The following is a 27,970-nucleotide window of genomic DNA, read 5'->3' as shown; positions in this document are numbered from 1 at the left end:
GCTCTCTCTCTCTTTCTCACAGACACACACAAATACACAGAGAGAAAGAGAGAGAAGGATTAAGCTCCACGCTAGTAAATCTGACTGTAATAGTCTGTCAGATATCCAAGTCAAGTTCAGTAAAGCCATTCTTTATCCACTATTTTCTCTTTATTGAGTCTTTGTGCATTATTAAGGCATTTACATGTGCAGGTATGCTTATGGCCACTGAATCCATTGACAACATTCCAGACCGGATTTAAAGGTACAGATTAAAGATGAGACAAGTGACTCCAACTTTCCTGCCTCTGAGGTCGCTGGGAGCAGTTCCTAAGGCCCCTTAAGCCATATCAGACTTCGGTGCAGTAAATGGACAACACCTTAACATGATAATATTCTTGGTATTTTTACAGGTGTCATTAGTGTCTGACAACTTTTCCTGTACATGACTAAACAGATCGTCTTAATGATGTTGTGTAGTTGTATCTAACTCTCTTCGCTATATGCTGCAGTTGCCAGTACAGAGCAAAAGTAGCTTGTGAGCAAAGAGATTCTACTCATGACGACTTCCTTATTTTCCCTCGAGCAGATTTCTTTGAGCATTTCTTTTTTTTTACAATTTAGAAACTACAAACATTCAAAAGCTAGAAACCGTTGACATTCAGATGTATGCAAATAAATATACAATTTATGCAAATATATACAATTTGGATCTACATCAAATCAAATTCATGAAAAACCTGCAACATAAACCTGCACGAAAAAAAACTTGCTCAAGAAAATATGACGAACATATAAAGTTAATGCTTATCAATCCCAAAGCAGCATTTTTTCTCAAAATTATACATGGTGGTAGACTAAAAAATACTACAGTAAAGAACTTAAAAAGAACAATGCTTTTTATGTAAATAGGCAAATTAAAAAAATGAGAACATACAAATTCAATCAATAAAATCTCACTGTTAGTTGCATAAACTCATGATTATACAGACACCAGTGTTACATCCTGCAGATACCTGAAGATAGTTAGTCCAGAATCCCTGTTCATATAGGCAAAGTCTGCCGTGGATCTGGGCCAGATTTATTCCTGCATAAACATTTTAATTCTAAAACCATAATAATTCTTTCACCACATCTTAATAAGATTACCATATCTATACAAATGAAAAAACGACATTAAGACACCATGTAGAACACCACACAGAAGACAATGTGAGTTTATACAAGTTTGTGAAACAAAAGCCAATGTTATAGTGCTTAGAGATACAAAAAATGCTAAATACCAGCGCTGGAGGTAAATAAATCTAAACTGAAAGGCTGAAATCCTTGGCTGGTGTTGAGGCTTGAGGTGTTTCCATTTGACACTATTTGCATTTCTTCAAAAGTCCAAAGTTTTCCTTTTATCTGTTGCCATCCGGAGATAACTCTTTTGTCTCCAAAGGTCAAGACTTTAAAAGGGCGACAATACACCTTTCACTGTCATAATTACCTCACTTTTTGGTGCGTTTCCAAAGTTTAAACATAATATGTTTGAAGTTGAAGTTAAAGCTGACTTGAAGGTAAAAAAGCTAACTATATATTCTATTCATTGGAATAGAAACTATGTACAGGAACATCCCATGATGTAGAGAATGCTACAAATGTTTAAAATTCAGTTGCAGAGCACTATAAACTCCCTGTTACCAGACTCAGTAAACTTTGCATAGATATATTTTCCCTGGGAGGAGATGCTGGACCAGAGAGGAGAGAGAAAGCGTTCTAAGGTGCTTCCTCTCTGTAGATGCTGAATGGCTGCCCCCAGAGTTCCTCAGATGGCATTGCATAGACTACTGTTTTTACACACGCTGCTGGGCTATGTATTCCTATGTCAACAGCCAGTGTTAGAGAGTTCCACCCAGAGACCAGCATTCCTATAATTACAAACAGGTGTCCATGTGTCCATATGTCCCAGAGTTGTAGATGCCTCTCAGATGGTCAGGTCGGCAAAGTCCTGTCTCCCATATCCTTTCTGTAAAACCAAGACACCATGAGCACAACTTACTGCAATATACTACTATCATCACAACAATAGACCTCTGTTCATGGGATAGATAATACACAGCTGCATGAAAGGATTTTCAGGCTTTATCAAGTTTATACTCTCATAAGTGAGGCATGCCCTGCCTGTGATAATGAATCTGAGCAGAGAGAGAGACAGCCAGAGTGAGAGAGAGATAGAGAGAGAGATGTACCCCCAGGGGTTGATGTAAGGGAAACTTTCTCAGCTGTACTGTGGAGTCTGGGTGACACTCAGACATGCAAAATGTTTCTCATCAAAATTGGGATGTGAACATGTGTCAGTGTGTAGCATTCTCACTGTGTTGAGACACGTCTGTCAAGAAACCGGCAGTATGTGGTGTGTGTAGCCTCAAGACAGGGCCATGCCCACACCTGTTCAAGCAACAACACACAAAAACCTGTCCAACCCAGCTCCACCCTGCCCAACCCTCTGAGTGTGTGTGTGTGTGTGTGTGTGAGTGTGTCTGTGTGTGTGTGTGTGTCTGTGTGTGTGTGTGTGTGTGTGTGTGTGTGTGTGTGTGGAAGTCAGAGAGAGAGAGGAAAAGGGTGGAGAGGGGGGGTAGACGGTATTTGAATGTGTGAAATGGAAAACACCCAGAGGGTAGGGCGGAGGCACTTGATTCATGCATTATTCTAAGAATACAGTCACATGAAATAACATGCATAGGGTGCTAAACACAGTCTTGTAAATTCTGTAACAACTACAATATGCTTAGGCTTACTGTGCAGTAGACAGTGCAGTGCAACACAGTGCAGTGTGAGGAAAGCACTGCCTAGAGATGGGGGGGGGGGGGATGGACTCTTAAACAGGGGCGTTGGAAGTATTTTCTGGGAAAGGGTGCGTAAAGTGTGTGTGGCAAGTGGACTACTTCCCCACTCACTTCTTTACGTTTAACACTTTCTTTTGTTCGGCAGTGCCGGTGTTCAACACTGCCCATAGTCTCAAACATTCACTAAACTACCACCAGCAAGACCATAAAATACTCATAAGCATGTCCTTAAGCAAACTATCTATGCATTATTCTGGAGGAAACTTGTGGAATTACTGAATCAGTAGCCACAATATTGTTAGTGTCATCCATGGTAAAGAGAAACATTTTTACAAAAGTCAGCAGATTCAAACGGTTGCAGAAACCACATGGAGAAGAACAGGGAGCAGGAAACAAAGAAGAGTGAGAAGTAAAGTTAGAAAACAGTGCAGCACTTATTTTCTCTTTCACATTCCTGGTTTCGGTTGCACAGTCAATCGCTCTCACCTTCTTGTATTCCTTGTGTAGTTTCTTGTACTGAAACATGTTGGAGAGGACTGTCGCTGCGGCTTTGGCTGCTTTCTGCTTGCCAGAACTGAAAGACATCAAAAATATATGATAATAAGATACCAATTTAATTTGATAAAAATCCATTCAATCACCTTGCAATAAATGTACACAAAGAATTTACAGCCAAATACTTTAAATGTAAAATAAAACCACGTAGTCATTAGTTCAAAGTGAAATCCACATGACACTCACACTCTTATATTTATTATTTAGGCTTAAACCAGCAGCAAAGCATATGGCGAAGAGAGGAAACATTCATTTGTTTATTCATTCATTTGGCTAATTCTTTCATCCAATGCCACTTACAGACGTCAATCTTTACAGGGCCAGTCTCCTCGGTATAACTTAGGGGTGAAGTGTATGGAGTCAAAATAGGGTCTTTCTGCATGTGCAAAGACATTTCGTACATGTAGAAATATTTTGTAGGCCTATGTGTGAAAAAAAAAAGATGTACCTGTAGAAATATTATGTACTTGTGTGAAAGAAATGTGTATCTGTAAAAATATCCCATCCGCTTTTTAGACTGTAACGTTATAGGTTAGCTTCTAGCTAGCAGTAATGTTGACGAAATAGTTTAATTATTCATTCCATTTCTACAGGTACGAAATGTCTTTGCACATACAGCACAGCTGTAAAACTTTATTACACATGTGAACATCTTTACACAAGCTCTCAATATTAAAGACCCTATTTTGACTCCATAGAAGTGCCTTGCTCAAGGGAAGACACTGGCAGCCTGGAAGTGAACCTACAACTTTTCTGACTACTGCATGCTAGCCCGGATCTTTAGCCAAAACACTACCACCGCCGAAGCAAATGCTGGGAGTTGCCTAGTCTATGCTGCAGTTACAGTATGCTCTCCACAGCCTTGTGATTCATATGTACTTCCCATACAGAGAGCTTAAAAGGATCATCATGAGACAAACTTGTGATGCCTGCAGGGACAGTCACTGACCTGTTGTCATGGGATGTTTTGATGCCTATCAGCTTTGGCAGGCCGTCGAAGTAGGTGATGTCCCTGGCTGCGACCTCGCTGCAGATCACCAGGTTGTTGAGCGTTCCACAGATGTTGACCACCACATCATTGGACGGCTCTTTTTGCTGCCCGTCACTCGGAAGCTTGGATACCAAGTTGTTGACCACCTTTGTAGCTAAGAGGAAAACAATGGAAAATATATAAACGTAACAATATAAACATATAAACGTAACAATAGAATGTGTTACGTTTTTATGTGTCGGGTGGTGGGGGTACGCCAGCCGAGTCAAGATGTAGGTGGTGGTAAAAAAGGTTGGGAACCACTACACTATAGTATACAGCATATAGTATATTTAGTAGCTTTTTACGACATATACCATGGAAACACAACATATGGTTAATGCTTAATAATAACTACACACAATTAAACATTTATTAAGCATTAGTAAACTATTACTAAATGCTTTGTTCCTCATTTGTAAAGCATTGTTCCTGCATTAATTCTCATCAGTAAAGCATTTGTACACACAGTTATAAATGGTTTGTTCATAGTAAATAAGCCTATATCTAAAATATGTTTATACATTATTTTTTAATACTTAATACATAATGCAAAAATAATTTGTTGATGAAGTAATATTTCAATTATTTAACTTTGGGTGGATTTGGATGACTAAGGGAGGCTTGGGTATGGCTTAGGAGTAGCTGTGCTCCTAAGCCTAGATCCTGGTGCCCAAATGTGGAGGGATCATGCTCACCCATGTCATTCTTGTTGTAGGCGTGGCGGGACAGGTTCCTGAGGAAACCTGTGAGAGAGCGGAGTTCCAGGTCATTAGTGGTCCTCAGGTGATCAAGAACCACAGGCAACATCCTCTCCTGCTCGAGAGCAACCCTACTCAGTTTGGATGCCCACTGAGAGAGAAGGAGAAAGGGCGAGAGAGAGAGAAAGAGGAGAGAGAGAGAGAAACAGGAATCATTACACATTACAGTGCTGCAGGGGCTTCTTGTCTGTACAACAAACAAACGCCAAAACAACACACAGTCCTATCAGTTCATATTTAAACCTACAAGGTTCTTCCAAAGTGACAACATACAGTATGTGTTGACCAGGAATGGAATCCAGGTCACCAGAATGGCAGACAACACCAAACCACTAAAACCCCTCCAAATTCACCGCAATGTATTTCCTCAGCAGGAGGGAACAGACACATTCCAGGCCATAAAAAGGTGTAACTGCCCCCCCCCCCCCCCCCCCCCCCAACACACACACACACACACACACACACACACACACAAACACACGCAGACAAAGTGTGTACTGTGTGCTTACCTGTGTGTCGCCAGCAGTGATGTTTTGCAGGGCCCCGGCAGCGGCTTCGCGCGACGTAGCGTTGATCTCGCATTTCTGGATCACGCCGTTGTACAGCCCCACCACCTGGGGGTGCCACAGCCACTCTATGCCATGGGGCACCTTGGACACCTCTGAGAAGGTCAGCTGGGCCGGGTTCTGCTTCTGAGATGGGGATGGAGTGAGGACGGACACACACACAAACATACATCAAACAGAGATCTTTTGCATCGCGACGGACACACACACACACACACACAAACATACATCAAACAGAGATCTTTTGCATCGCGACGGACACACACACACACACAAAAACATACATCAAACAGAGATCTTTTGCATCGCGACGGACACACACACACACACACAAACATACATCAAACAGAGATCTTTTGCATCGCGACGGGCACTAACTTTGAAACCATTGGTCCAGCCTTAGCAATCACATTGATTAGAGATTGATTAAGGAACGTGACTCCCTACTTCACCTAAACTTTACAAATTGACAATGAACAGCATCAACAGTCTGGAAACAATGTATGTAGGTCTACCTTTGCTGTAAATACATTTTTCCAGCAGCATTTTGTTTGACGTTTGCAGGTCTAGGTGGGCGGGGCCAGGCTATTACACATGTGCACACTTGCCGGAATGCTGAGCTAATCCAATTGAGATGTATTCCCCTCCAGTTAAATAGCAGATATAGGGCCCTATCATGACAGTCTAAAGCGCATGTTCACTAGTCAAAAACTTATTCAAATTTAGTAGGATGTCCAGTCCACATTGGGAGTGTTTTCGTTATCAAACATTGAGCACATTGCGCAACAAGGTGTTCCTAGGTTTCTTAATCAGTCATGGGTGTGTCATGGGGCATAACATATTTTAAACCAATGAGAATGACATCTGTCATTCCCTTTAACGGCGCAAAGCTCGACGACAAAGAATGCATCAGTATTTTGACAGTCAACGGCGCATTTGAAGGAGTCTGCCTGCGAGACCGTATGGAACAGTCATTCCACTAAACCATGCTTTACTAAAACCTAGCATAGCCTTTATGCATTTGCACTCGTCTATTATTTGAACTCATTGGCAAAGTGAAACTAACTTCACCATGGTGTCAGTCAACGACAGTTAACGCAGTAGGTTACTTTCACTATTGACTGACAATGGGTTACCATCGAAAACATAGGCTGGAAAAAGCAACACCCTAATATTTTTCGAATGACTGAATAAAACAACGTTTATCCTGCAGAGGAGTTGCTTATATCTCGTGATAGTGCATCTTCAGCTGTGCTCTCGCCTAATCACTTTTTAATGTTTCCCATTGTAGCCTAATCGTGTAATTTCTAATGTTTTGCATGGATGTGTGCTGGTGCGCGTTCATGGAGGCTAGAAGGATGTTGTGCACCCGCCAATATGACTGTTGATGATACGCTCTTAAAATAACATATAATCAACTCACCATAGACTTCTGACCAGGTTTCTCTTGGTCAGTGGCATAATGCGTTTTAGGTGGTGTACAATAGCGATTTTTAGACAGTGCACTAGGCCACTCCCTAGGTTCTTAATTACCACACCCCTGGGTGCATTGTTTAAAAAATAGACGTGCAAAATAAGAAAATAAACTTTGCACCCGGGTGGAAAACAAGTTTTACGCAATGTGCCAGGGTGCAAGATAGGGGCCTCAGAGTTCAAGTGCAACGTATTGAGTAATGTGAGATAGTTAATCCATATGGAACACACACCTATTTTTTTACTATACTTTTTGGCTTTATTATGACAGGACAGCGAAGAGGCAGACAGGAAGCGAGTGGGAGAGAGAGATTGGGTAGGAGCGGGAAATGACCCGGGTCAGACTCAAACCACGGTCCCCATGGGCACGTGGACCCGCATGTGGCATGAGCACTGTAGCCAGTTGCACCACAGCACCCCCCAACACACACCCTTTTTGTAAATGACTGACACACCCTTGGTAGGGAGAAGACACCCCGGAACAGGGTATATAAAAATGTGAATAACTTCAACAAAACCAACATCTTAAAGGGGCTGAGTGGCGTTAACACTTACATTTATTCACTTATCAGATTCTTTCATCCAAAGCAACATAGAGTGCAGCATAGATACACATTTGGATTGGTGCACATAGGACGCACTCTCTGGGTATCAACCTATGTCTACCAGTAAAGCAGGAACATACACTTCCACTCAAAAGTTTGTGGTCTCTAAGAAATGTCGCTGCTTTCCATGAAAACATCCAAGAACGTTTTAGTGGGAAATATGGCAAAATGAATAGGAAATATGCTGTAATGCTGTAGCCTTTGACGTTAAAAATGATGAGATCTGATAAGTATAAGTATATATACTCTTTTGATCCTATGAGGGAAACTTGGTCTCTGCATTTATCCCAATCCGTGAATTACTGAAACACACAGTGAGGTGAAGCGCACACTAATCCCGTGAGCTGCCTGCAACAACAGCTTGGGGAGCAGTGAGGGGTTAGGTGCCTTGCTCAAGGGCACTTCAGCCGTGCCTACTAGTCAGGGGTTCGAACCGGCAACCCTCCGGTTACAAGTCCGAAGCACTGACCAGTAGGCCACGGCTGCCCTAGAAAAGCAACGCAAACAAGAAAATGGACCAAATACTTTTGAGCCGTAGCGTATATCCAGAAAAATGTGAATTGGGCTTCTGCTTACCTTTTTGGCCTTCCTGCTCTGGGGGGTGTAGCAGCCCATGGCCTCGGCCTTGGAGATCTCGTCCCCTCTAGTGGGGCCCTCCAGCTTCAGCTTAGCAGAGGGGGGCATCTCGGTGTACAGCTGGTAGGAGAGGTTCCTGAGCACGCACATGGCGTTCTCCACACCCTGAGAAACAAACAGACAGACATGGGGGGGGGGGGGGGGGGGGGGGGGGGACAGTAGGAGTTCAGAATGGGCCATAGAATCTATCAGAAACACATACAAGAGATATAAAGCCCTTTACAAACCCTAAAATGGAGTAATTAAGAGATAATACACTCTCGTTCACACAGACACATGTGTTTACACATGTCTTACACGGACACACTCAGACACAGACTCTCTCTCACACACACACACCTTCTCCTCCACCCTGGTGTCCTCCATGCAGTTCTGTATGTAGTCCACCAGTGCGTCCACCAGCCTGTTGGTCTCCCTCATCTGATGTCTGGTCTTCTCATTCACTGAGCTCAGGTTCCTGAGGAGCAGAGCACGTCATTAGACACAATGCATGTGTGTGTGTGTGTGTGTGTGTGTGTGTGTGTGTGTGTGTGTGTGTGTGTCTGTGGTGTGTGTGTGTGTGTGTGTGTGTGTGTCTGTGTGTGTGTGTGTGTCTGTGTGGTGTGTGTCTGTGGTGTGTGTGTGTGTGTGTGTGTGTGTGTGTATGTGTATGTCTTGTTACAGTACCTGAGGCAGCCTGTGGTGTTGAAGAAGATTTCCTTCTCGGAGGCATTCTGTTCAATGAACTCTGGATTTTCTAGTCCTGATAGTGGCACCAAAATCTGCTTGGTCAGTTCCGGCAGGGTCTCTCTAGCTAACTTCTCCTTCAGGTTGTCCTTGGAGGAAAGGTTCCACAGAATACCTATGACACACACACACACACACACACACACACACACACACACACACACACACACACACACACAGATGCATACAGGGGCAGAGAATGCAGAGGTTATCTTCAGAGGACAGAGTTCACACATGAACACCTAGTCACACTCTTCTTTATTATACGTAATTTACTGTACACAGACACCCACTCCTATCATAGCTACATAATCTGGAACTGATTTAGCACTGCGGCTCTAGTGCTGTATTCTCACACACATGTATGTATGTGTGTGAAAGACTGAAGACAAAGACAGACATTGACTTTGAAGAACAGACACCACACCCTTTTCATCCTTTTCATTAGCAACTTTTAGCATGGCCATTCATTCAATGACACAGATTAGTGGTTGTTGTAGTAGATAGATAGTCGTTGTAGGGCATAAGTTTTGCAATACATCAAAGAAGCATGGAGCACAGGAAAAAAAAAGAAATAAAAAATAATTCTGAATCCCTGTGGCATGACTAGGACACCACTCCAGCTATTAAAACCACTCCAACCCAAAATACTTAATAATGAGCACAAAAATACTACATTAGTACATCAGTGTAGTGAGTAAGTGATCTATTCGAAATGATAAATAACACTGTGAGATCTCTGGGTGGCTCCTTTTTCTTAACCCATTATGAGGCTTCCTGAATGGATTGTGCTTCAGGATGTCTTGGTCTCAGCATGTTGAGATGCAGGGTGAGTAATTCAATTTACGGTCACAATGCTGTAAAGTTTGTTTGTTCTAACATGCCTTGGCTATTCAATGAAACCCCAGTCCCTACGCCAAATCAGTTAGGCATTAGTTACGGTTACAGAAAAACAATGCTAGTCAACCTACATGTTTTTGTTAAATGATAACACTATAAAAGCAGTACTAAAGTGGAGGAGTGCCCTGATAATTAACTTTGTCTCTATCTCTATCTCTCTTTGTCTCAATCCCTGTCCAATCACTCTCGCTCTTTTGCCAAGGTGTCAAAACAGGCTTGGGCTTGGGTGTGTCTCATGGAGGATGAAGGCAGCCAAACTTTGGCTTTCTGTGGCACAAGTTGAGACAGCGCAGCCCATAAAACACACCCTGACAGACGCTCACACACACAGCTATGAAAGAGCACACAGTCACACATACACTCACACAGACATGCAAAGACGCACACACACACACACACACACACAAAACACAAAAAAAATTATCTCTCCTGACTCTGCTGACATGACAACCTCTACAAACTTGTCTACAAAGGCTTTTTTTTTTTTTTTTTCTAAAAAAATCACCTGCATACTGTAGCTGTATCTAAGATCAATCATTCAACGCCACACCCTAAAAGATTACTTGGGGCATGGGAATCCATCTGTATTTTTGATCTTTCCCCTCCATGTCCCACCCTGTCGGGTAGCTCAGGTAACAATCACATGTTAGCATAGTATCCAGGTACTTGCTGATACCCACAGCTGCCAAGGCTCGCAGGAAACACCCCTTTTTGCCCCCACCCTCCTCTCTCTCTGGTGGTTTCCTTCAGTTAAACATTAACCGTTATGGCAGTGATTTAGAACATGACACTGTCTCAGTGGGACAGCCCCAGCCCTCATGTGAGAGGCACTCTGGGCAGACCACAGGGTGGGTAGGGCCCTGCTGAACGACCCAGAGAGATGAGTGGAGTGGAGTCACTGGCTCTGGACTGAGAGTGATGTGCTCTGGTGTCTGGGAGATTACTATACCCAGAGAAAAACTAGTATGACAAATGATCAGAATATATAAGCAGCTGAATGACCAAATGGGAGTTAATCAATTGCTGCGCTCTTAAATGTTGCAGAGGTTTTCTCTTTGCTTTCCTAACTGAAGACAAGTCGCTGGAGCAGATCCAAGCCTGCACTGATGGAAACCGACACTATCCGTGGGAAGCTCAGGGGCAGACGGTTGTGTTGGTCCTCACCTGTGATGTTCTTGCGGAGCTCGTTGTCTTGCTGCTGGAGGGCCTCGCTGAGCTGCGGGATGCCCCCGGACTCGATCAGCGCCACCTTGTTGACCATGTTCTCGTAGATGAGGTTGCGTGCGGCCCCCGTGGCGTAGCGCTGCACCTCCTCGCTCTCGCTGTTGAACAGCTTCACCAGCAGAGGAATGCCCTTCATCTGGTTCACCTGAGAGACAGGACAGAGGCAGGACGGGCGGATAGATGGACAGACAGAAAGATAGACAGATGGATTGAAATGCAGAGAAAAACAAACAGAAAAAGGAAAGAAAGAAAGAGACAGAGAAGGTAAAAAAACGAGAGAGAGAAACAGGCAAAGAGAAGGAGAATTGTCAGTGTGAATTTACTCTCACTTCAGATCAAGGTTAAGGTAAACTTTAATATCCCCTCGGGGAAATTCATGTGGTCAACATTGCACGTCTCACAAAACATATAGTTAGGTGCGGTGGTGGAACCTTCTGGCCCTCTGACCTACTCAAAACACCTATGGTTACAGTGGGGAGATAAATTACACACATGCCCAGGATACCTTTGAGACAGAGAGCCATGGTCTTGTGCTTAAGGCGACAACCCTCCAACTCATTCCTAAGTGAAACATGCCTCCCTACCACAGTCGCCACAGGCCTCATCCAAGACTGAAAGAGTTTAGACAGAGACTAAGCTCTACAAAAACAAAACCAGAACATAATTAGCAATAGAATCTAATTTGAGAATGTAGGGCCCAAAAGAATGCTCTGCTATGGGCATTGTTGTAAAAAGGAAAGTTGTTGGCGATACAGACACTTGACCGCAGACCTGTAACTTTGAAGAAAATAGAACAGCAGATAGAATTCTTTAATGACAACCTGTCATGTCATTAACTGTGCCGCATTTCTCACTGCGCCGTTTTTCTCACTGCAGGCAAGTCATGACCTGGTATGTTATGCATAGCATGTTGTAAATATGAGTCTTGGTCTTTCGTTCTTCTTTCTGGTTATGTCTGCGCGGACCATCTCTACTATTCTGAGTAAGTGACAAGGGTTTCCCAACTGATTTCTGCAGCACTGAGAATACTAAGGTAATGGGAAAAGTGATCTGGAAAAACATTGTTCTGTCTGCACGGTGGATGAGTTGTGAATTGGATGTACTGAGTTTCACGTGTAACAGACTCAAATATTTTTTTATTATTATTATAAACATCTGAAAAAATGGGTTGGTAAGATCTGATAGTATCACTAGAACACCATGTACAATCTATTGTGCCGACTCCGATAACCACTAATTATGGAACAAATATATAACTGTCATTGCTCAAGAGTCTGGACTGTCTGTCGTTCTATTGTGTGGACCAATGTGACCAGGAAGTCAGTAATAGGAAGTGGCCACTTGAACGTGTGTATTCCCCTGGTTATATCAAAACATCTGGCATTAGCAGGCAGGCCCTTACCTGATTCTTGGCCTCACTGTTGTGGTAACACTCATGCTGAATGTAGGCAGCACCCAACATCTGAAGGGAGGGATCTGAAGTCTCCAGGTAGTTAATGGCAGTGGGCATGTCCAGGCTGCTGATTCTGTTTGGATTCAAGAGAGAGAGGGGGGTTAGGGTGAGAAAGACAGTGTCAGTGTCAACAATGGTATAATTTCTCAATTTGAATTTTAAACCCTTCAACTTTCAGGGGGCATTTATCTTCATCTTAGCAAAAAAACTGTGCTCACTATTCTTTACATAAAATGTATATAATTGCAGGTAAATTATATTGGGTGTGTGTACGTGTGAGCTATTCTCTACTGTAGCTCTTAGCATTTCTTGGGTCTCTGGATTTCCTGGTATGCGTGTGTGCATGTGTGTGTGTGTGAGTTTATTCAGTGTGACTAAGTGCTGTAGCACTCTCAGTCCTTCTTTGTCTCTTGTTGTCCTATACTTTCCCTCCCTTTCTCAACTCTCTCACTCTCAGCCTCTCATGTGAACAGAGTGTGACACTGACACACCCAAACTAGTCCTTCCACTTACTTCCCCATTTAACCTGTAAACACACACACACACACACACACACACACATACACACACACACACACACACACACACACACACACACACTTACTGAGACACACACACACACACACACACTTACTGAGACACATACACACACACACTTACTGACACACACACACCACATCAACAAATTCACATTACCAATTAAAAAAGCCCCAGAAAAAAAAAAAAAGCCCCAGAATATCTCAACAGCCAAACTACATTATTAGATGAGGCAAGAGTCAAGACTGCCTTTCTCCTCTTCCAGCAACCACTCTTTAATTGTCAGTAATTACATTTTCAACAAAAGCTTTGGAGTGTCTGTTGCAAGAGCACCTTAAGCATGAATAGATGTTCTAGAATTTGATTGCAATTTTTGTCCTATGGAGCTGTAATGGGGACAACTGTCAATGGGGTTTATGGCCTTCTGAAGTTTGGTTGGACTAAAAAGCCCCCAAAAATATATATATATAAAAAAAAAGATTCTAGCCTCTGTGGTTCTATCTAAAGATTCTAGCCTTTAATATCTTGCTTTGGCCAGCTGGATCCAAATAAAAGTGTAAGTGTGTGTGTGTGTGTGTGTGTGTGTGCATCACATGGAAGGATGTGCATGCATCTATACATATGTATTTGTAATCGTACTGTAACTGTATGTGTATGTATAAGTGTTGTTTGCATGTGCATGAGTCCTTGTCCTCACCCTGCCAAGTTGCTCATGCTGCCTGTTAACTCTCCGTCAAACACGTCCAGGCCTTTGCCCACACTCTGCATGCTCTTAGTGGACATGGCTCTGCTGATGCGACCCCCCATGTTGCTTTGGGAGCCGGACACGACGAAGCCGCCCCCTCCTCCGTAGACGGAGCCGCCGCTGGTTGACCCCATGCTCATGCGGTTGTTGCGCTGGTTGATGCGGCTGATGGTGCGGTGCGCCGGCCCCTTGAAGGAGTACTGGCGCTCCACGCTCTCCTCCATCATCCCGCTGCCGGAGCTAGCCAGCGTCCCGCTCAGACAGCGCCTCATGGTGGGCAGAGTGGTGGCCCTTATCTGGCCGGCCGAGGAGGTGGCCGCCTGCGAGATGCCGTTGGCCGCGTAGAAGGGGTGCTGCTGCTCGGACACCAGACTGTCGCTGTCGTCCTGCACCCACGAGGACACGGGTGTAGGCTGCAGGCGCATGGAGCGCAGCGATATGGTGTCCACGTCGGGTGGTGGTGCCCGGCTCATGGTGCGCATCATGGTCGTCTGCTGCTGGTAGCCGCCGCCCTGGAAACCACCTCCACCGCCGCCACTGGTAACCTGGTAACCGCCTCCTCCACCACCTTGGAAGCCGCCTGCTGTCTGGTAACCGCCAATGGTGTGATATGCACCACCGCTGCTGCCGCCACCGATTGCTTGATAAGTGCCACCGCCGCCACCGAGTGTGTGATACCCGCCACCGCCTCCGCCGAGTGTGTGATACCCGCCACCACCTCCGCCTCCGCCGAGGCGCATGTCGTCATAGTAATACATGCTGGAGCCTCCGGCCCCTCCGCCACCACTGGCGCCTCCACCCATGCTGATCTTCATGCGGTTTCCGCCGTCCACGGCCGAGCGGGAGGTGTAGCCTCTGGTAACTGCATACTGGGCCAGTGCTGAACCCTGAGGAGAAAGAGCAGAAGAGTTGCATGGTACACCAGGGGAATGGCCATCTCAGCACCAGAGTTATTGTCATGACAACAACTGGGTAAAATGGATATAAATATATATTGTGGAAAAGTTGCCCTCCAGTTAAACTTTTCCCCAAATGCTCCCGACGTTGTCCCTACACATAACTGACAAACATTTCCCGACACACACGCACACACCTGCACACGGCACTTGGCAAGTTCATTACACGCGATACCGGTTTAGCGCGTTCTGAACACATTCATATTTCACCGTCACATAGCGTCACACATATTTCTGTACTCACCAGTCTTCATCCACAACATCTCCGCAAGCCGCGAGGTACCCGCTGGTTTTGCTCCACCAAACATTTCCACCACACGCACCAGTATTCCCACGCCATAGCATCTACACTGACTGCATTCACTTCCTTGTTGTGTGTCCCGCCATCAATGGTCCCCCGAGAAAACCCGAACTGTCAAAGTTGCAATCTTTTTGTATTTTTTTTTTGTTTTGATGGCGTGTCTGTAATGGTGGTTAGGGTTTTGAACTGGTTTTAGGGAAAGAGAAAATATATATATATATTTTTATAGCGTAAAATAAGGGTAAAATTGTTAGGATCAAGGCAAGTTTATTTTTGTTATGATTAATGTCTTTATTTTGTTAATTGTTTGTGCACTACTCTCCCACCATTTTGAGTGACGTTTCTAATGGGTAGGCCCATAAAAAGGCTGAGCTTCTGTCATTCGAGAGAGAGTGGCATAGGGAGAGCAGCTTGCTGTGAGGCTGAGTCTGGGTTGATTTGCGAACATTTAACTCTTTGAATCCCTATTAGTTTTGTATTGGTTATTTTGTTTAGTTAAGTCTTTAAGTGTGAGCAACCCTCGTGTTGATTTTTGTTTGTAGCCTTTTTTCAAAGTTTTTGTTTATCACTTTTGAACACTGTAAATAAACCAGCACTCTTAGCACAAAGTTTGCACTTGTCTGTGGTTCGTCAATGTCTTCGTGTACCTTGGTTGCCTGAAAGAGCGCGCATCCCCTTTGTGAGTTTGGACCGTGAGGTCTCATTCTTCACACGTGGTGGCAGCGGTGGGATTGTGGCGCCCCCTAGGGCACTGAGAGAAAGGTTGACTAGATGAGCCCAAGTGCGTAGTAAGGTGGCGTACCGACGGTTGAAAGACACGGGCAGGCTGATGTCGACCCGCCAAGAAGATGGCGGGGAGGGGGTCGAAGACCTGGTGCCTGAAACAGACGGGGAGAAAGTAAGTGATGCACCCGACTTCGCCTCCATGTTCAAGATGCTCCAGAGGGCTTTGAGCAACCAGGAGAAGGAGGCCGTCAAACAGGAGCAGAGATGGAGGAACGTCCAGGTCCAACTCAACACTGTCCACGGCGAACTGGAAGAAATGAGGGCAAGAGTTCCCCCTGCAGCTCCAGGGGCCGTTCCAGGGGTCGCCTCGGCAACGCCTGCTGATGCGGTAGTCGCCTCCACGGCGCCCCCTGCTGTCGTCGCCTCCACGGCGCCTCCTGCTGCGGTTCCTGTGGTGCCTCTTGCTGCACATCCAGCGATGGTCCCTGCTGGCCCGAGTAGCCAGCCTGCTACGCTGCCAGCCTCCCTGTGGATGCCTGCAGCCCCCCAGCACCCAGTGATGAACCAAGGAGGACCAGCCCCAGCAACCTGGACCCGAGCGTCGGTGCCCAAGATGGAGGAGGGAGATGACGTCGAGCAGTACATGACCACGTTCGAGAGGCTCGCTGCTGCATACCGGTGGCCCCCTGCTGACTGGGCCACGTTCCTGGTGCCCTACCTGACGGGCAAGGCGAGAGCCGCATACGTGGCTATGGATCCTGCAGACGCCAGAGACTACTTGAAAGTGAAAGACGCCATCCTGGCCAAGTTTGAGATAAACTGCGAGGTCTACCGTCAGAGGTTCCGGGACCCTCGCATCCAGCCTGGCGACACGCCACGAGAGTTCTACAATCGGATCAAAGACCTCTACACCAAATGGATGAAGCCCACAGAGAAGACTGTGGAGGAGATCGGAGAGACTCTGATTCTGGAGCAGTTCCTGCGTTCGCTGGCTCCTGATGTGCGCGTGTGGGTCAAGGAGCATGATCCACAGACCGGACAACGAGCAGCAGAACTGGTGGACTCCTTCCTCGCCGCCCGTCGTGGACCGAAGGACTTCCGTTACCAGGGCTTCAGCCAACCTGCGGAGAGGGGTAAGTCTGCGGGCTATGGTGCGGGAGTGGGTCCTAGGGGTGGGGATCAGCGTAGGGGTCAAAGTAGTCGCACACCTCCACACACACCCAGAGCATCTCCACATGGACAACCTGCATCCACTCAGTCCGCACCCACAAGTACTGAGCCGTTATGTCACCATTGTAGCAGGCCCGGACATTTCATACGTAACTGCCCTGACAAGCGACCAAGAAGTTTTGGTCCCAGTGCTCAGGTCACCACTACCAGTCTGCCAGAAGTCCAGAACAGAGTGCAGACTGTTGATGTTGCGGTTAATGGTAGAGCAGCTAGAGCCCTTTTAGATACCGGTAGCACCCAGACGCTGGTGCAACCCCACCTGGTTAATCAGCCAGGAATGCTGACAGGAGGATGCCTACGGGTGCGGTGTGTAAATGGCGACGAGCACCGATACCCTCTAGCTGAAATATGCCTGCGTGTACACGGCCACACATACACTCTCAAAGCCGGAGTAGTGAAGGGCCTCCATCATCCCATAGTGTTGGGCCAAGATGTTGCAATTTTGCCAGAGCTGGTGCAATCTACTTCACCCATAAGTATGGTTGTGACCAGATCTCAGGCTAAAAGAGTGGCAGATGGCGAGACAGAGAAGCAGAAGGTCTGTGAATTGTTCCCCTACTATGATGAAGAGATTGCGCCCCCCGACACAAACAGGCCACGCAAGGGCCGGCATCAGCGCCGGCGTGAAAAGCTGATTCACAGAGTTGAGTCCATGACGAGTGCAGAGCAGAATGTACCCCCCACTGCAGCTCCAGATGTTTGGGATGTGCCCCATGATTTGAAATTGCTACAAGAGCAGGACGAGACGCTCAAAGATCTTTTCAGTAAGGCCACTGAAATTGACGGTGTGAGCACAGGCCAGGCTAAATCCCTCTCTGGGGAGGACTATTTTGTTAAAGATGGGTTGCTCTACCACCAGCCAGAGGGTGGCAGCACTGAGCAGCTGGTTATCCCCACTAGCCTGAGACCTAATATTCTCAAGCTGGGTCATGACATCCCATGGGCAGGTCACCTGGGTAGTGTGAAGACCCTGCAGAGAATCTCTAACAGATTTTATTGGCCCGGCTTGTACACAGACGTTCACACACACTGCAAGACATGCCCCACTTGTCAGCTCTCCAGCAAGCAGAGGGTTAAGCCATACCCACTTCAGCCTCTCCCTGTCATTGAAGTCCCCTTCACCAGGATAGCAATGGATATTGTCGGTCCCCTTGAGCGCACACAGACAGGTCACAAATACATCCTTGTAATCTGTGATTACGCTACACGCTATCCCGAAGCTTTTTCCCTCCGCAAAGTCACCGCCAGAACCATTGCCCCTGCCCTCCTACAGTTATTCTCCAGGGTAGGGATCCCACAGGAGATTTTAACTGACCAAGGCACAGCATTCTTGTCGAACACACTTAAGCAGGTCTACAGGTTGTTAGGGATACGGGGTATTAGGACCACTCCCTACCACCCGCAGACCGACGGGCTGGTGGAGAGGTACAACCAGACCCTCAAAAGCATGCTGCGAAAGTTCGTGGGTGCTAATGCCAAGGACTGGGATCGCTGGCTCCCTTACCTCATGTTTGCATACCGTGAGGTACCCCAAGCCTCAACCGGGTTCTCGCCATTTGAACTTTTGTATGGGAGGCAAGTGCGGGGCCCTCTGGATTTGCTGAGGGATGCCTGGGAGTCACCGAGCGCCACTACCACGAACATCCTCACCTATGTGATCGCCATGAGGGAGAAGATGGAGGAGATGGCGACCCTGGTGAGGGAGAACATGGAGAACGCTCAACAGACCCAGTCCAGCTGGTATGACAAGTCAGCCCGACAGCGCACGTTCCAGCCCGGCCAGAAAGTTCTCCTGCTCCTGCCAACAGAGGAGAACAAGCTGCTGGCCAAGTGGCAGGGGCCCTTCAGCATCAGCCGGAAGATGGGGCCAGCCACCTACGAGCTGGCCATGCCTGGGAGGAGGAAGCCACAGCGGGTGTTCCATATAAACCTGCTCAAAGAGTACCACGACAGGAAGCCGCCAGTGAGTGACCAGCTCATGGTGCAAGCCGTGAGGGAAGAGTATGACACCCCTGAGCAGTTTTTCCCCACTGACTGCATAGCAGGGGAACCAGACTTCTCCCATCTCACTGCAGAGCAACAGGAAGAGCTGCGGGCTATCATCCCAGAAGGCCTGTTCACCGGGCAGCCGGGGACTACTTCACTGGCTGAGCACCCGATCCACCTGAAAGAGACCACCCCGAAGCGGCAGCGAATGTACCGGGTTCCGGAGCGGTTACTGCCTGCTCTCCAGGAGGAGCTGCAGGTGATGGAGCGACTGGGCGTCATTGAGCGCTCGGACAGTGCCTGGAGTAGCCCCATTGTCCTGGTGGCGAAGAAGGATGGCACCATGAGGTTCTGTGTGGACTTCCGCCAAGTCAATGCCCAGACCCACTTTGACGCCTACCCCATGCCACGGCTCGAGGAGCTGGTGGAACGGGTGGGTGGGGCCCGGTTCATCACGACGTTGGACTTGAGCAAAGGGTACTGGCAGGTCCCACTGGCCAAGGAGGCCAGACTCTACACTGCCTTCCGATCACCCCGTGGGCTGTTCCAGTTCACAAAGATGCCTTTCGGTCTCCAGGGAGCGCCAGCCACCTTCCAGCGGCTCATGGACCGTGTGCTGGAAGGGACTGGGGCCTTTGCTGGTGCTTACCTGGATGATATCGTGGTCCACAGCGCCACCTGGAGGGAGCACGTGGAACATCTAGCCGAGATCTTCAAACGCGTCCACGAGGCTGGGTTGACGATCCAGCCCAAGAAATGCACCATTGCTCAGCCCGAGGTGCGGTACCTGGGTCACATTGTGGGCCATGGTGTGATCCGCCCACAAACTGACAAGCTCGAGGCCATCCGCAACTGCCCGCGGCCTCAAACCAAGAAGGATGTGAGGTCCTTTTTGGGTCTTGCAGGGTGGTACAGGCGCTTTGTGCCTAACTTTGCCACCATGGCGGCGCCGCTCACTGACCTGACCAGGAAGTCTGGGTCAGCAAGGGTCAGGTGGGAGGAGCCGCACGAGAGAGCCTTCACAGAGTTGAAGGAGGCTCTGTGCAGCGATGCCGTTTTGAAGAGCCCTGACTTTGACAAGCCATGGACAGTCCAAACTGACGCCTCTGGGGTTGGGCTGGGGGCGGTCCTACTCCAGGGGGAAGGCGACCAACAGCGGCCAGTCGCCTACATTAGCCGCAAACTGTTCCCACGAGAGACCCGATACTCAGCTGTCGAGCTGGAATGTCTCGCGGTGAAGTGGGCCTTGGACACATTCCGTTACTACCTTCTAGGTAGAGACTTTCGGCTTGAAACAGACCATCGAGCACTGAAATGGTTAGGCCAGATGAAGGACACCAATGCAAGGGTAACAAGGTGGTTTTTAGCGCTGCAGCCCTTTAAGTTTGAGGTTGTTTACAGGCCAGGAAAGCACAACCTGGTTGCTGACTACCTGTCTCGCCACCCCTGTGTCGAGTCTCCAGAGGAGGGGGGAAATGTGGAAAAGTTGCCCTCCAGTTAAACTTTTCCCCAAATGCTCCCGACGTTGTCCCTACACATAACTGACAAACATTTCCCGACACACACGCACACACCTGCACACGGCACTTGGCAAGTTCATTACACGCGATACCGGTTTAGCGCGTTCTGAACACATTCATATTTCACCGTCACATAGCGTCACACATATTTCTGTACTCACCAGTCTTCATCCACAACATCTCCGCAAGCCGCGAGGTACCCGCTGGTTTTGCTCCACCAAACATTTCCACCACACGCACCAGTATTCCCACGCCATAGCATCTACACTGACTGCATTCACTTCCTTGTTGTGTGTCCCGCCATCAATGGTCCCCCGAGAAAACCCGAACTGTCAAAGTTGCAATCTTTTTGTATTTTTTTTTTGTTTTGATGGCGTGTCTGTAATGGTGGTTAGGGTTTTGAACTGGTTTTAGGGAAAGAGAAAATATATATATATATTTTTATAGCGTAAAATAAGGGTAAAATTGTTAGGATCAAGGCAAGTTTATTTTTGTTATGATTAATGTCTTTATTTTGTTAATTGTTTGTGCACTACTCTCCCACCATTTTGAGTGACGTTTCTAATGGGTAGGCCCATAAAAAGGCTGAGCTTCTGTCATTCGAGAGAGAGTGGCATAGGGAGAGCAGCTTGCTGTGAGGCTGAGTCTGGGTTGATTTGCGAACATTTAACTCTTTGAATCCCTATTAGTTTTGTATTGGTTATTTTGTTTAGTTAAGTCTTTAAGTGTGAGCAACCCTCGTGTTGATTTTTGTTTGTAGCCTTTTTTCAAAGTTTTTGTTTATCACTTTTGAACACTGTAAATAAACCAGCACTCTTAGCACAAAGTTTGCACTTGTCTGTGGTTCGTCAATGTCTTCGTGTACCTTGGTTGCCTGAAAGAGCGCGCATCCCCTTTGTGAGTTTGGACCGTGAGGTCTCATTCTTCACAATATATATATATATATAATTTATTTATTTATTTTTACTGTATATATATGTAATATAGAAATAATGAAAGGAATAACAAAGCATATCAAGAGGAATAAAACAACCAGATGCAGTATGCAAGAGTGGAAGCAGGCTTCGCACCAATGGTATCAACTGTAAACAAGCTAACTGTCCATGCTATCACTGTTAGGGCCAAAGAAAGTTGTACAACAAACTGAACAAGCTGGCCTTTTTTAAACGGAACCACTTGTTTCCTTTGCGTGCTATAAAGGCATGACTATTGCCTATAGTGGCAACCGGGTGATAAGCGGGATAACGGCCTTCCAGGTGTCCTGTTATACGAAATTAATGGACTCGGGCGGAGTAAACTCTTTGCCTCGCTCTCATCCATTAATTCCATATAACAGGACACCTCGATGGCCGTTATCGCCATAGACTGTATATATAGTCAATGGTTATCCCTTAGGCCTATATAAAATGCATGTGAGTTTTCAGACAACATTCCAGACGGGGTCTCATCATGAATTTTGTTTTTATTTTTGGTTCCCATGGAAACCACTTGAGCACTGATGTGAAATCTCTCACTTATGACACCATGAGTCCAGTGACTCACCAAGTTCCTTCTGGCTATCTCAAAGCTATTAATTAAAGACAACGTAACATGAAATGTGAAATGTTATCTTTGGTATTAGAGTTATGTAACCAAATTGGTGAGAAGATGTGAAGATATATTATCTAAAATGAACATTTCAGCTATTGTTCTTGAATATTTTTTGAGTGTAATGTCATGTATTCTTGGTGGTGTTTTTTATTTGCGTACAGCTGCCAGAATCTTGAGTATGTGAAACATGTTTCTTCTCAAGGTCAGAGAATAACTGAGGTGACCAATGAGGTTCTGAGGCTCTCATTTAGATTAGGAATAGGGATAATGCCATTCTCCGGATGTGTTCCAGTGATTTGATCATGTCATATTTAAGCAATATAGCATGAGTGAGAGTGGGGTTGGTCATGGATATTCCCACGGATATTCCCATTCCCAAGGTATATTTGGTCTTACCACGCCTGCCCCTCCTCCTCCTCCTCCACCTCCTCCTCCTCTGCTGCTGCTGCTGTATCCATAGGAGCGAGAGCTGAACCCCGGGCTGGCTGTTAGGTGTTTCATAGATGCAGTTCCGTAGTCTATCAAACACACACACACACACACACACACACACACACACACACACACACACACACACACACACACACACATCAGACAGGAAATGTACATTCAGACACTTCACTGTCAGGCTTCTTTAAGGTTTGTAGTAGCTCTGGTGTGGCTACATTCTATCACTCGGTTAAGTAATACTAGGAATGCATGCCAAAAGAGAACAAGCAGAGAGATGCCACTGAGCGTGTGAGCTGAGCTGATTTATCACTAACTGATACCACTTACCACACAGCTTATTGACATGAATGAAAACAAACTAGAGTAGTTTATTCTATGCTGAATTATCACTACTTTAGGTCAATGCCAAACTGTGGATAAGCATTCAGGTCTGTTTAAGCATTATGATGACACATGGTGTAATAAAAGGTATTACGTCTATTAAGAACTTTTACATTAGTTCAAATGGACCATTTTAAACATACCGATTTTGGTATAAGCAATACATAGAAGTTGAGGACCTTGAGTGACATTGCTGAGCCCATTGTAAGTATCATTGTTGGTGATTCCACCAATGGAATGTCGCAATGTTGACATTGCACACACGCACCCACATAAAAAAAGAACACCAAAAAAAAAACTCGCAAGCACAATTAGTGTGTGACAAAAACAGAGAGAGGGACAGAAAGAACGAGAAGGAAGGAAAGACTGTGTGTGTCTGTGTGTGTTTTTAGAGAGAGGAGGATTGAGAGGTGGCCACAAAGTACTCTTTTTATGTGATGGTGTGATAAGCCATGTCAATGGAATGTTGGGGTCAGCGGCATGCACACTCACACGTCATGGTGGCAGGGCACTACAGAGCTTCTGCTCACATTCCCACCTGAATTTTCACAAGCTCCAGATGCTTTTCACACACTAACGCCAGGGCTACTAATCAGCCCTGTCTGTCAGAGCAGCTGAGAGAGCATTTTTACAAGCTAACTGGAGCTGGTCTGAGTGTATGCAGACACTGACACTAATCCTAGACCTCATTCTCAGAACTGAACATGACGGGCAGTATGAATTTTATTCATTAGCTTTTTAAAGATGTCTAATATTTAGTGTCTTTAGGTGCAAATAGACCTACTTTATATTGTACTTAAACTTTGTTTAAGTTAATTAATGACACACAAGTGTCGGAGCCAGACATTAAAGGATCGGAGTGCAATGGTAGATGTTTGACTACAAATAAGGCTGACTTAAGACAAACATGAAATTCAACAGCATAAAGAGTTTGGTTCCAAAACGCTATATCTACCATTTTAATGAATTTTCATAATCTTTCATAATCTTTTTTTTTTCCTATTTTGTTTTCTAAGTAATTTCAGTACAACTGTAATTGGGCATTGCTATTTTATATATATTTACTCAATCAAAAGACACTACAATTTGATTGATATTACCTGAAATACACAATCAAAAAAAGCATTACTTTTTTTAAGTTTATTTTTTGGGCTTTTTGCCTTTATTTGGATAGGACTGTGAAAGTGACAGAAAGTAAGTGGGAGAGAGAGAGATGGGGTGGGAATTGGGAAATGACCACAGGTTGGATTCGAACCTGGGTCCCCTTAGGCACATAATAGCATGACTTTTTAATGTTTTTAAAAACGGGGATATAGCATTTTGGAACCAAACTCTTCATATGTGTGTATGAAAGTATGTACATAATCTGTCAGAAGACATAATCTGTCAGAAAGGCATTAAGATGGTACAACAATCAGATCATTTAGCCATGGCTCTCTGCTTCACCTTAAGCTAAATTACATGTTAAAGGATCAGAGTGCAATGGTGGCTGTTTTAACAGCACATGTGGCAATAATATCGTATAATGTGTATGTAATCTGTCAGAATGGAATTTAGATGGTAAAATATCAGATCAGTTAGTCATAGCTGTATGCTTCACCTTCAGCTATGAATGCCAAAGCCATTGGCTGGGGGCATAGAGGGACTCCTGAGCTTCAGACTCCCTATCTGAGTCATTTGCTTTGACACTATTCAAAGTCTCTGAGCAGGACAGCACAGTAGTGCTGAGACAAGACCAGCAGCCCTTGTTGAAACGGGCAAACAAACAACCAGCTTGACAAGTAATGGAGGAGGGTGGGGGAGAGTGGGTGATGGGTCTGTCTGCTGGCATTCAAATGAGGGAACAAACACATGTTGCACCAGCTGGCTCAAAAAGGGAAACAGGCAGGGGGAATATTGTCAGTGTCAGGCGTGCTCCGTTCACGTCAGAAATTCTCTCATTGCCAGTGTGGTGGGGGAGATTTATATCCTCTACACGAGTATGGCCTGCTTGGTATGCTGATGTTTACAAAAATTCCACATCCTGCATCACACAGGCAACAGAAGGTCAAAACGTCTGTGACAGATATGTGCATGTGTTTGTTTATATTTGTGTTTTTATGTGTTTGTGAGTGGTGTAAACGTGTAGAAGAGTTAAAAAGAAAATCTGTTAGAGCTGTGTGTTTTGTTTTTTTAATTGTTCAACTTGCTAAATTTGCTGTACATACTGCCAAGTCCTAGCCTGGCGAGCTAGACCCACATTAAAATGTAGGGTCTGGGCACTCACCGTTCGCAGTGCTCAGTCCGAGGGGCGGGATAATCAGTTGTCTTTCAAATTCCCTCTGCACGCAATAGGACGCAATAGGATATTTGTTTTCAAGTAGCAGGGAATTCAAGCCAAACCCTTGCAACTTTGCCATCAATCATTATTGATTATTACACCAAACGACTCTATACACGATTTCAATGTCCTGATTAAGTTTTGATTTCTGCAGCTCACAAGCCAACGGAGAGTTGCTAGACTAGCCCTGGCAGCAAATGTAATTTGCTGCCGCTAGGGGCGCGTCTAGATTTCTAGGCTAGCCAAGTCCATGAAACTCAACACAACCGCCAGCCACTCCCCAACCACCTAATGGGGAGTGTTCCTATCAAACTGGTTCTGCTTTGCTGTCTGCTGCTGCTTTTCCTTAGGCAAGCATAAAGAGTCCACACCCCTCCCCTCCCATATCCAGAACAAACATGCGCACACACACATATCCACACACACACACACACACACACACACACACACACACTTAAAGATTACACTACCTTTGTTATGAATATGTTTGATTGCAAGAGTAAAATATCTCAACGGTCAAACAGAGCAAGTAAATACCATTGACTGCATGCTTCCAAACGGACTTTAGCATTACATAACACTACCATTCTCCTGATCTCTAGATTACTGACATGGCCCCACCACACTATTCAAATATGCCAGGGCGTCCATTACACACTACACTGTGTGAATCTCCAATATGCAGATACTTGACAGAGAGGATAATATGCACTCCATAATACGCACCGCAATATAACTCAATACTGGGAATATGTCTAAAGCTGAGCATAGATCACTTTAGGGGAAGGCCATCCAGTCCAGCCCCATTGTCTCTGACTGTTTTATCAGAAACAGAGAAATACAGCTTTGCAGAACTGCTGTTTGTGACAAGAGAGGCTCATCAGAGAGAACCAGTGTGTCCAGCAGGTACTGTTTTCTTTTTAATTTCATTGAGACACTGCCCTAACTTGCCTCTATTTTAATTCACATGTAAGCACACACAAGTAAACACACACATGGAGCTTCATATTGTGCATGTGTGTGTCTGTGAGTTTGTATGTCTGTGTTCTGTTTGTGTGTCTGTGTGTGTGCTTGATCAAAGGCTTTGATGGGGAAAAAGCCCTAGTGGAAATATCTAAACGTGAGGGACCCTAAACCTGAGATCAGGTGAGTGTCTTTAAGGTCTGATTAGATACGGCCACTAATGGTCACTGAAAGAAACCGTGTGTGTGTGTGTGTGTGTGTGTGTGTGTGTGTGTGTGTGTGTGTGTGTGTGTATGTGTGGCACCTGTCTGGCGGCCTCTGACAAAGTCCTTCATTTGTAAGCTGACTAAGCGCGCTTGTAACTCTACCCCAATCTGAGACGTCATCCTTCCGACTACCCTCTTCCCAGCGAAGCACTGAGCATGACAGGGTGCACTTGTTTAGGCCTGCAGCATGTGTGTGTGCGTGCGTGCGTGCGTGCGTGCGTGTGTGTGTGTGTGTGTGTTGAGGGGAGGTCCTGGGAGAGTGAAAACTGAAACTCATGTTCATTTTTACGCTACTGTCATAGAAACTGCTGGAGGAATTCAGGTCAAGATCATAGCACAATCTCAAGACACCAAAACAAGGGGTCATTTAATCATTACTATTCATCTAGTAGCATTTTGCACACCTACAGATGTGAGTGTTTAATTCCCTCTCAATAGATAGATAGATAGATAGATAGATAGATAGATACTTTATTGATCCCCAGGGGAAATTCAAGGTCTTCCATGTTAGGAATAGGATATAGGCCCAGGTAACATGCTTTTTATAACAGTTGTCATAACATGCTAGACTGTTTGTTAGAGCAAAAGCAACTTGCTCCAGGGCTACGGGAACATATCTGGACAATACATTTCTGCCTCCTCAGGTTACCATCACAGGTCTGAGTTGAAGTGTTGGTGCACTTTCAAAGTCACTCAAGCCCCTCCCAGAACTTTTCAACCCAATCTCGATCTTATGGCTGTGTTTAACACCTATATTTCCCAAATGGGCCTATGCAAAACCAGAAAAGTAAGCTCACAGCAACAATGGCGCTGCTGTTCAACAGATGCAATAAACGAGAACAGGTAAATACACTCACCTGACGTGGCGTTTTGCGAGGCTGAGCCGTTCTGTCGGGGAAGAGTGGAAGTCTTCTCTGCCAGACGCAACGCTACTTGCTGCTGAACGCGTTTTGCCCTCGCTGCTTCGTCCGAAAGTGAGCTCCCATGACCAAGCTGGATCTCCGAGGGGAGTGCGTAGGTACTGACAGATGTGTTGGGCTGTAACGCGGACAGAAAGGCACCATCAGAGGCCATACTCGTGCTCATTGCGAAAAGGACCGCGCGGAATGGCGGTGGTGTCCCAAACGGAAATAGAAATTTAAAAGAAAAAAAAGTATGACACGTTATTGATGCGCTTTTTATTTGCGCTCAGACTACAATGCTCAGTGCTCGATAGATCGACTTGAGACACAGTAGACCTTCCTGTGTGTTCTGACAGGGAGC

At 45.8% G+C, this 27,970-nt stretch overlaps 1 protein-coding gene across 1 annotated transcript; it reads right to left on the bottom strand.

Moving 5' to 3' along the window:
* Positions 1-128: 128 nt before the first annotated feature.
* Positions 129-27,970, bottom strand: pkp3a (plakophilin 3a). The gene is made up of 13 exons (XM_042108966.1): positions 27,565-27,970; positions 22,724-22,845; positions 13,971-14,905; positions 12,686-12,809; positions 11,224-11,428; positions 9,100-9,274; positions 8,773-8,890; positions 8,374-8,538; positions 5,663-5,845; positions 5,091-5,244; positions 4,312-4,507; positions 3,294-3,381; positions 129-1,987 (listed from the first exon to the last, which is right to left on the bottom strand). Exons 1-13 carry the CDS (start codon positions 27,791-27,793, stop codon positions 1,946-1,948), a joined length of 2,736 nt encoding a protein of 911 aa, XP_041964900.1. The 5' UTR covers positions 27,794-27,970; the 3' UTR covers positions 129-1,945.

Source organism: Alosa sapidissima, chromosome 11, assembly GCF_018492685.1.
Source record: "Alosa sapidissima isolate fAloSap1 chromosome 11, fAloSap1.pri, whole genome shotgun sequence".
In the NCBI taxonomy this organism is placed as follows: domain Eukaryota; kingdom Metazoa; phylum Chordata; class Actinopteri; order Clupeiformes; family Clupeidae; genus Alosa; species Alosa sapidissima.
The sequence above is the reverse complement of the archived record's forward strand: the minus strand, read 5'-3'. Positions and strand labels throughout refer to the sequence as shown.

What these genes read in the sequence shown, in the direction of transcription:
- pkp3a (XM_042108966.1), bottom strand. Translation starts at nt 27,793, where the DNA reads ATGAGCACGAGTATGGCCTCTGATGGTGCCTTTCTGTCCGCGTTACAG. An exon ending in AGCATGAGCAACTTGGCAGG is followed by an intron (nt 12,810 to 13,970) that starts GTGAGGACAAGG and finishes GAATCCAAACAG; the next exon opens with AATCAGCAGCCTGGACATGC. An exon ending in CTACAACAAGAATGACATGG is followed by an intron (nt 4,508 to 5,090) that starts GTGAGCATGATC and finishes TTTTCCTCTTAG; the next exon opens with CTACAAAGGTGGTCAACAAC.